Here is a 10,000-nt window from a genome sequence, read left to right on the forward strand (position 1 = left end):
GACACCTTCCCTTCCCTCTACCAAGACCAATTATCCGACTAATTATCCAACACTCGTCATTCGCCGACTTAATTAACCCTAATTAGCGAGTAACAAATAATAAGTTCAAAAAATATATATGCCTCGTCAGCACGGAGGAGATTCAAGACGATATATATAATTAAATCCTTTTGTTGTTGTTTTTTTACCTCCTCATTTTATCTCTCTCTTTGTCTACATTTTATATGATCGGTGGACCTGAAATCCACTTTTATTTTTTCTTTGTTTCTCTATCATGTCTTTCCTTCATTTCCTTCTTTTTTATTTTGCATTTGACTTATTTGAAGCTGTGGTGTTGTTTTCTATCCTTTCTTTCCTTCTCAATTTTATCTTTTCACATTCTCCTTTTCTTCTTCTTCGTTATTCTTTTCCTTCGTTGTTTTCCATCGACGGTTGCATTCATATATACTTTTTGTAGCTTTGTGTTTACTTGTTTTCCTTTCTTTCCCTTTTCTTGGCCTTTCCCCTATCCATATTTTATACCTGTTTTCATTTCCTCTTTTCCTTTTATTTACCGTTTATTCCCCTAATTCCATGTTATCTTCTTTCTCATTTCCTTATTTTCGTTACATTTTCCTTCTAATTCCTTTTTTGAAGTTTCTTAAGTTCCTCTTATTCCATTCTCGGGTTTCCTCTTCCTGCCTTCCTTTTCTTAGTCTCAATCGTAATTAACCTTTCTCTTTTTCTTATTCTTCCAAATTTTCCTATTACCCGTTCTTCGTGCATTCCTTTCGATTCTTTTTTTATTCCAATCTTATTTTCCTATTCCCTCTCATATTCTCGTTCAATACATTCTTCTTCCATATAAATTCCGTAATTATTGTCAGCTAAATTCTCTCCGTCTTCTTCCACCCTGTTTTCCATTCTCACCATCTTCCTCTATTACCTAATAATCGCGACCTCCTTTGCCTCTCCCCTTCTCCCTTCTCGTCCGCCTTCCCTTAAACAAGTTCCTCTCGTGCATGACATCCTATTGAAACCCCACAATGCCACTCATGGGTCGGCCACCGACGGCATTCCCTTATGATCTCTTTCTCTCTCCCTTCCCTTCTCCTCCCTTTTTCTCTCTTCCATTTTATCTCCCTTCTCATCCCTCCCCTTGCCTTCCCATTCCTTCCCTTCCCATCCCTTTCTATCCCATCCCATCCCATCCCTTTCCATCCCATCGCTTCCCATCCCTTTATCTTTCTCTCCCTTCCCTTCCCTTCCCTTCCTTTTTCTCCCCCTTTTCTCTCCTTTTCATTTTCATTTCCCTTTCCTTTCCTCTCCTTCCTTCCTTCCTTCATTCCAACCTGCCACTCCATCCCCCCCTCTCTAACGGAAGAGACTCTTTCCGGAAGTCGTGTTTCGGTATCGGTAACCGGACTGACGCTGAATTAGTTATGCTTGGCTGCACACTCGGGTTTATTACGCATGCCCTCCCTCCACCCCTCCTCCTCCTCCCCCACCCCCTATCGAAACTCACCCTACCCCCTACCCCCACCCCGTACCGAACCTCAACCCTACCCCCTACCACCATCGAATCCCCCCCTCCCCCAACCCCTACCTCCGAAACCCACATCCCTCCAACACAAACCAGACTACCCCCCCCCTCCCTCCTTCCCTCCCTCCTCCGACCCCCTTTCTCCCCCACCCCTTTTCGTCCATCTAAATACCTCGGTCGTGATCTGGTTCACCTCTTCCTGATATGTACTTCCTTATATTTGTCTTTTACATGCTCTCTATATTTCTCTTGCTTTATCTTTCTCTCTCTTTCCTTTTATTCTTCCTATATCTCTTTCTCTTCTTTTGTTATATCGTTCCTTTTGCGCTCCCGTTTCGTAATATATTCTTCTCTCATTCTGTTCCTGCGACATTCTCTTCTTTCAAAATTCATCTTTGTTTGGTTTTAGACTTAACTTCCTATTTCTCTTATGCTTCAGCACCTCCCCTACTTCTTCTCTTGTGCTTAATTCTCATTTTTCTCTTCTTTGTATGTCAATTCAACTTTATCCTATTTCTATTTCTCATAATATTCTTCGTTCTCACATTTTCATTCTCCTCCCTCTCTCCTCCTACTGACACTTCCTTAATTCTTCCTTCCTTCTTATTTTTGTCTCATTTCTAAAACGTTTTTTCTCTTGTATGTCTTTTTTTTTCTTTTTCCTCCATATCTTCCATCCTCTTCACTTCATTGCTGTTTACCTCCTTTATTTTCTTTCCTTTTCCACTTTCTACCCTTTACCTATTCTCATTTATCTATTCTCTCCTCCTCTCCTCTCATTTTCTTTCTCTTTATTTTTTCTCACTTCTCTCTCACTTTTCTCCTTAAATTGTACTGTAGGGCCCTTTCCTTTCTTTTCACCTCTACACCAATTCTTAAGGGATATATGCCGAACAGATTATATCACATAACACTTTTGCAAACCAATCAAATGTAAACAGTAACAAGGACAGAAATATATACCTGATGAGAGAGTACTCATATGAAAACAATGCTCCAATTTCAAAACAACAAAAGAAGAGGTTTCAGAATTCTCATGAACTCTTGTAAAAGAACATGGGCAAATATTGTATCTCTGTTATCTGCCATAGTAAAGTATACTTCGAATAAAACACCCAATTTTTTAAAAATCCAAAGATAAGAATATCAAAACTTTGAAACATTTCAACATTAACATTAAAAAGTAAGGTCATAAGACCATAACACCTAAAGTATATATTTCTATAAAGAACCAGAAGTCAAGCCTGGCAAAATTAGACAAATTTCATCAAAAAACATGATGCAGATAGAGATAAAGGCCTATTATAAAATAAAACAGATAAATTCACAAATGGATGTAACCATACCTACATACAAAGCACCCCCCCCAAAAAAAAAAAAAAAAAAAAAAAAAAACGAAAGGCATTTTAACACTCACTCATGAACTCCTGGACACGGTTGTTCTGAGGCTCTGAGTCAGCGATGGATTTGCGAAGGCGGTTCAGGTCATCCTTCAGCTTGGCATTCTCCATCTCCAACTCCTGAAGCTGTGAGGCAAAGATGGAGACAGGAACAGTGTTAGGGCAATGTTCATGCTTTTATGTTTTGGCAAAACTGGGGGGAAATAAGCAGTTTGAATTCTGAGCTAGGGCAATTGCATTCCTTCTTTTATTTGTGTTTTTGCTCACACTCTCTTTTTCACTCATCTCATTCACTCACTCTTACTTTAACTTTGACTGTCTCTGCCTCACAAATTCATTGTCTCACACATACACAAATAATCTCTCTTGATCTCTCTGCTTCTCCCCCACACCTCGCCCCCCTCTGTCACTCACTCTCACTCTCGCCCTCTCACTTTCTCACAAACTCCTATTCTCTTAAACACACAATCTCATTCTCTTTCACTCTTTCTCTCTCACACACACCCTTTCTCTCTTACACACACTTCCTTCCTCTCTTACACACACTTACCCATTCTCTCTCACACTCAGTCATTCTCTCTTCTATAATCTCATTCTCTCTTGCACACTCTTATTCTCTCTCACACTCTATTCGATCATTCCTTCTTCAGCTCAGTCAGTCACTCACTCACACAAATCTTTCATTCCCCTGCTGAATCACACATATGGTCTCCCTCACACTCAATCATTTACTCACACACTCTGTCAACATTTCATTTTCATTCACCTATTCACTCACTCACTCTCTTCAACAATGCATCTCACACTTTATATATTACTAAGCTGAGGAAGCATAAAAAGCCATACCAAGGGGAGAGAAAGAGACTGCTCTCAGGCAGCAAAACATAATCTGGGAATTCTTTCAGGCCTTCTGCCTCAAAAGCTGGTCTTTAAAAGCCACACTCTGGAAAACCTGCAGCATTGGTGGGGAGAAAAGGGCATGCAAGAACATATGTAGTTATATATTTTGTCCAGTCAGAATGGGGTACAGAAGTTTTACTTGTGTTCATATGTCACCTAAAAGAATTCTGAAACCTTACCCATTTAACTAATTTTAAGAAAAAACTGCTACATGGATCATTCATCATAGACCTCCAATCATAATTCTCATTTCACACATATGTATATGCATATCCTACATGGAAAAACTCACTCACCTTTTCCAAAAATACCCAACTACACACTATCCCCCTCATACAAGGATTCATCCAGACATTTAATGTATATTCAATACCACTCAATTATAGAACATCATATAACCTTCCCCCCCTATCCCCAAGTCCTATTCCTGAATCTCAGATATGAAAAAAGGTAGGAATCGGAATTAATTTCTTCAGAATGTAAGACATGTAATTGTACTTATGATAGTTATCTTCATAATCAAAGAATTCTGAATATGTAACTACTGAAGCCTCAATTACAAAGCTTGCACTGTGAAATCACTCTCTCTCTTTTTTTAGCAGGACAACATACATACACACTGGATCTACACTCCTCTGGCTCATCTAGTCTACTGCAGCTCCCTAGACAGCAGCGCAAGGCCTACCCGTATCAACTCCTGTGCATGCTGCGAGTCGTCCAGGGGCGAGGACGAGCTTTCTAGCTGGTCTATGCGCTTAGCCATTGTCCGTCGCTCCTTTTCTAACTCACGCACTTTGTTTTGCAGTTGTAGAACCAGGGTGATGTCTTCCACCTAGAGCCAGATCACCATAGAGGAGACACCATGCAGCAAGAGAGTGTTGTTGCACAAAGAGGAGGAAGGGGGTTAGTTAGTGAAGAGAGGTGGTGAGCGGGTCAGAGGGGGGGATGAATCAATCAACCCCTTCTCTTTTGGGGAGGTTGGTCAAGTCAAAATTTCTCAGTTTTAGCACATATCATACTAACTCCCAATCAAGAAAGAAAAACAAAAACAAGTATTACTCAAAAGAAACCAGTAAAAATGATCATTCCATTTCAACCACAAAAAGCTCAGTGAGCAGAGAGAAAAATGAGAATCATCATGATATGTGCTAAAACATTCCATGCATTAAACACTATTCCCCCATGTACTTAACCATCTAGTTATTTAAAGGCTCAAGTCACCCATAAGTCTTTGAGGTGAATTAGAAGACTGAAGTACAGACACACCAAGAGATTTTATATTCCACACCAAAGGCAATATTATGAGAAACATCAGCTTTAATAACAGCTCCACACATCAAAAACAAATTTTATTTCTTTTCTTCATTTTATGCCAACCAAAAAGCTAGTTAACTTTTGTGTGTTAGAAAAAAATACTTTATCATCTTTTTTTTCTCTCCTTTACTTTTGTTTGCATAAAATTTATAATGTGAATGGAGTTTATTGTTCATGTAAAGATGTTAGAGAAGATATTCATGTGAATGAAAGCTCATCTTTTATGCAGGCCAAAGCATTAAAAAAAACATTAAAATTGCCAATTCCAAAAGAAGTCAAACAAGCAAAATTTCTCACTGAAGAATTACTCTTTTCTGCAGATCATGAGCAGCATAACCTTCTGCTGTTGTTTTTCATATTTCAGTTAATGGAAGACTTTATTAAAAATTACAATATAAAATATTTAATTCAACTACAGCTACCTACCATGAATGTCAATATTCATTGAAGAGAGTGAAAAATGAAAACAAATATTTTCTAAGAAATTACTAATAAATATATATTTTCTTATAAATTTCTACACCATTTAAATATCAAAATAATATGAAAAAGGGGTTAGATAATAAATCTAAAAGATTTTGTATAAAGATAACAATAACTACATAAAAAAATGAAATGAATCTTTCATGGAAAAAGAAAAAAATATCCCATCTACAGATATAGTGCTGTCTATCAGTAGGAGAGATAACAACTATACTCCATAATCAAACATCTAACATTAATCTGAAGTTATGATTGGACAAGAAATGGACTGTTCTTCTAAAAAAACATAATAAATAAATAAGTATCATGATAAAACTGAAAGAAAAAGGGGGAAAAATAGAGAAGAAAAGGATTCCTCAACACAGACCGATTCTCGGTCAACCTACCTTCTCTGGCACGGGGATCCTGATTTCTGAGGTGTCACCCTTCTGAGGTGATCCCCAATCAATCGACTCAAGGTTTCTGCTGTTGTCGGATGCCTCACTCGCTCGACTGCGCACTGAGCCATAGCCTACATCCTGGAAATTAAGTAATATGGAGTGAATCATCTGCAACGTTATATAGGAATCTGAGCAGATTTACTCTTAGCTGGATCATAGGTCACTAAGGCGCTAAAAACCTTCAATATCTTTTGCTGGCAAAATGTTGCTAAAAGCTGATATGAATAATTAAGTAAATAAAAGATAGCCATTACAGCCGTTGCATGGTTACATTTCCAGAATATCTGCCATAGAAAATGTCAGCCTTTTAGCTAAGTGAGAAAATATTATGAGGCTCAAGATGGAAGCCATACACAAAGAATCATGTGCTCAAAGACAGCCATAAGAATTTGACACTAAAATGACCACTGTTGGCAGTGACAGATAAGATACATACTTTGCAATGCATCAGTAAAGCAACTATGTACACTGCTATCAACTTGCAAAAATAAAGAAATAAGTAAAATAAAACAAAAAACGTGTAGTCAAAATTTGTTTTCTTCCATATCCTGAAAATGATAACTACAGTATTCGCTAACAAATAACTTCCGTGTTAAATTGAGGCAGATGACAGAAGTATCGCATAAAAACCTGATAACACTCCTCTAACAATACCTCCAAAATAAAAATCAAAAGAAAAAGAAACGAAATCGAAGTGCTGAACTAAAGACTAATACATTAATCATATCTGAAAACTATCAGTAAAAATGTTTCAAATTTCTAATCATATAGAAAAGAGAATCTAAACCCCATATCTTGTATCTTCTCCTAAGGCTTTGCTTATATATTCCTCTGAATATATGTGAATAAAAATGAATGTACATATCTTCTAACATAACTTTTAGTAAAGAGTAACTTACTGACATCCAATCCTGGGTAGCATCAGAGACAAACAGAATATGCTCAATATTAAAATAAAATTAAACATGATGCATAAGAAGATAATCTTTCTTTTTCTTAAACAGCATTCCCATACATTTAGCAATAGCAAAAGTCTGATATCTTTTTTAAATCAATATTTTTGCTTGTATTTCATGCAGCTTTCTGGATCATAACATGCTGTTATATAGATAGCAATTTTATCAATAGCTATATAATGGTAATATAAGATGACTAAGTCAATAACTTTTTATCTTTTTAAAAATAAAACTGTAGTCACAGCAAACATCATACTAATAAGTAAATCATGCATATATACAGCATATATTTTGCAAAACATGACTGCACCTCAACTTTATAAAATCTATATCTATTTGCAATCAAATTAGAGAGACTAATGCCTAAATCAAACTGGTTTGATCAAGCACACAAGCAAAATCAATATGCATCTTCTGGCTATGGCAATATCAGATATTGTAAAAAATGGCTGTTTTACCTATATAATAAAATAGCTTAAAATTCTTACTCATTTGCACACATATACACACTTAAATCTGTGATTTTCAACACCAAATAAAGCCATCATTTTAATTCCTTAAAAATTATTTATATATTCTCCTTACTTTTTTACTATTCATCAATTTCTTCTGATAACAAAGATTTATTCTTTTCTATACCAATGTAAAAAAATATATAATATTCTAAAAATCACACTCGATTCCAGAATATAAAATACTGCAAGTCATCAATTTTGCTCCAGAACACAGAAATAAGAGCTGAAATCAAGACAGACTAACAGAGAACATGATAAAACAACAGCATTCCTACAGCATCATACTTACATCATCCACTATGATTGAGTTGAATTCTGATGCATCGTCACGTACCAGCTCTGTTGGCGCATCACTTGCCCCACTCAGGTTACTCACGTTACTGGCTGTTCTCTGTGTTTTAGAGAATTTTGTTGTTTATTGCACCAAGTAGTGAATGGTAAATCATGAGTATACACTAAAATACTGATAACAGATTCTCAAACAGAATTATTCACTTACTAATTCATGAGAATTCCTATATTTGTCAAAAGTACTTTTCCAACTATCTAAATTTTGAAGAGCTAAACACAAATGAACAACCCCTAAAAGATGTCACAGGAAAGCCAGTCTTCTCAAAAACATATAAGGGAGGAAATCATACCCCAACCAACCCAAAGTGGCTACCCACTCACCTTGTGAGAGTTGCCACCCTTCAGTTTCGCCAGATGTTCCTCCAGCAGTTCGTTCTTCTGCTCCAGGCGGTTGAACTCCTTCAAGAGCCGCTGGTATGAGGATTTCTCTTCAGAGTATTCCATGATCATCTGCTGCTTCTCAGCCTCATACTTGCGTTTCAGCAGCTCTGTTAGCAATAATGTTTGTTAACAAACATAAAAAAATATATACATTTTCAGTTCACTACTAAAAAATCTAAGTAGCTGCTTTTACTTATCCTCTCATGTCCCTAATTATCATGATATGCGAGACCAATAAATACAATAAAATATATAGAATAATTACAATAGACAAGACCCTACCTTATCAACAACATACAATAACAAAGGCAATAAACAAACCTTCCCCTTCCTTCTTGGCCTCTTCTTTCTTGGCACTGATCAGTTCCTCAGTAAGCCGGGCATTTTCTGCATTGAGCTTCTCGACTAATTCGCGGTTCTCCTTCTCTGCTCTCTCCTTCTCAGACAGCACATCCATCTTCTCACCTCTCTCCGTCTATGAAAGAATTTTAGTCATTAAATGTGATCTCATAATATAGCTTGTTCTTGATAGATTACTTTTACTCTTGAGTAATTTCATGTGGTACCATTCGACCTAATCATTTTTCTACTTCTATATAATCTTAAAACCTCAATGTTCATTTTACTTACAATAGTTCAATCTTTAATCCTACAATCTGATTTGATTTTTCTTCCACCCACTCTAAATGACTTTACCTATATTTAATGTAAAGAAATCATCACTGCTACTCAACAATCCCCTGTTTCCCAATTGAATAATCCAACTAGTCTCCTCTTTAGCTATCAAATCCTCCTTGGCACCTAGAGCTATCCTTCTACAACCAAAACAACTGAGACAACTCATTGAGATCCCTTCTTTTGAATGAGTGATAAATCCTCACCTCAACTTCCTTCGATAGTTTAGCTACCATCGCCTCAAGTTCATTGACACGGTTGCAAGTGTTCTTTAGCTGCGTCTCCACTCCCTTCATCTCCGATAGCTGCTCCTTAAGGGTTACGATTTCCTCCTTGTATGTCTTGACGTTGGCCACTTCATGTTTCTGGAAAAAAGCAGCATTTGGTAAAATAATGATAATTTTATTGGATTTCAATAAAGGTTTTACTTCCATCTGTGTTGTTCAACTCAGTTATACATTATAGCATGAACTAGAATCTAAAATGAAAATAAGTAAAGTTTGTCTTCATAAAATATTAACAAACAGTTCACATAATTTCCTGAACATTAAAAAAAGAATAGAAAATAAAATCACTAGACACAACTCACAGCCTCCGTGAGCTTCTGCTGCAGAGAGATGATCTTGTTTTCGAGACCTTTGTTGAGCTTCCTCTGGTGCTCCACTGACCTGGCTTCGATCTTCAGCTTCTTCAGCTGTTTCTTGGCCAGGAAGCATCGGACCAATCCCTGCAGGGTGATGATGCCTCGTGTGGCCATCTTGTAGTGGTAGACGGCCTGCCACATTCGCACGTTCTTCTGTATGACAATAGCCTGTGGGATGCAAAATATTGGGATGAGATAAGTTGCATTTTGGAGACTTTTGTTCTTGCATAACAAAACACTGATAGTACACTCTCTTACCCTTTATAAGCTGATTACACTTAAATGTCCAAAAAAGTTAAACATCTGATTAACATTGTTTAATTTCATTGCATGAAAATATAAATAAATTCAAACCTCTTATGGCATCAGACAGGCAATGAGTCTGGATTTCTTGCATTTTCCAATATGGGATAGAGAAAA

General features: G+C 36.8%; 1 protein-coding gene across 15 annotated transcripts in view; it reads right to left on the bottom strand.

Moving 5' to 3' along the window:
- The window catches only part of didum (dilute class unconventional myosin), a 198,446-nt gene that overhangs the window by 88,029 nt on the left and 100,417 nt on the right, over positions 1-10,000 (bottom strand). For 9 of the 15 annotated variants that reach the window (XM_086531922.1, XM_086531920.1, XM_086531917.1 and 6 more), the window contains 8 exons: positions 9,527-9,748; positions 9,144-9,302; positions 8,584-8,737; positions 8,203-8,369; positions 7,820-7,921; positions 6,006-6,137; positions 4,508-4,654; positions 2,940-3,048 (listed from right to left, as the gene is read on the bottom strand). In XM_086531922.1, the coding sequence (XP_086388048.1) occupies positions 2,940-3,048; positions 4,508-4,654; positions 6,006-6,137; positions 7,820-7,921; positions 8,203-8,369; positions 8,584-8,737; positions 9,144-9,302; positions 9,527-9,748 (1,192 nt within the window). The remainder of the gene's footprint in view (positions 1-2,939; positions 3,049-4,507; positions 4,655-6,005; positions 6,138-7,819; positions 7,922-8,202; positions 8,370-8,583; positions 8,738-9,143; positions 9,303-9,526; positions 9,749-10,000) is intronic. The other 6 variants (XM_086531926.1, XM_086531918.1, XM_086531923.1 and 3 more) reach the window with 1 other exon arrangement.

This window comes from Penaeus japonicus, unplaced genomic scaffold (assembly GCF_977035675.1).
Source record: "Penaeus japonicus unplaced genomic scaffold, GWHDUDI00000001_assembly GWHDUDI00000036, whole genome shotgun sequence".
Lineage (NCBI taxonomy): Eukaryota > Metazoa > Arthropoda > Malacostraca > Decapoda > Penaeidae > Penaeus > Penaeus japonicus.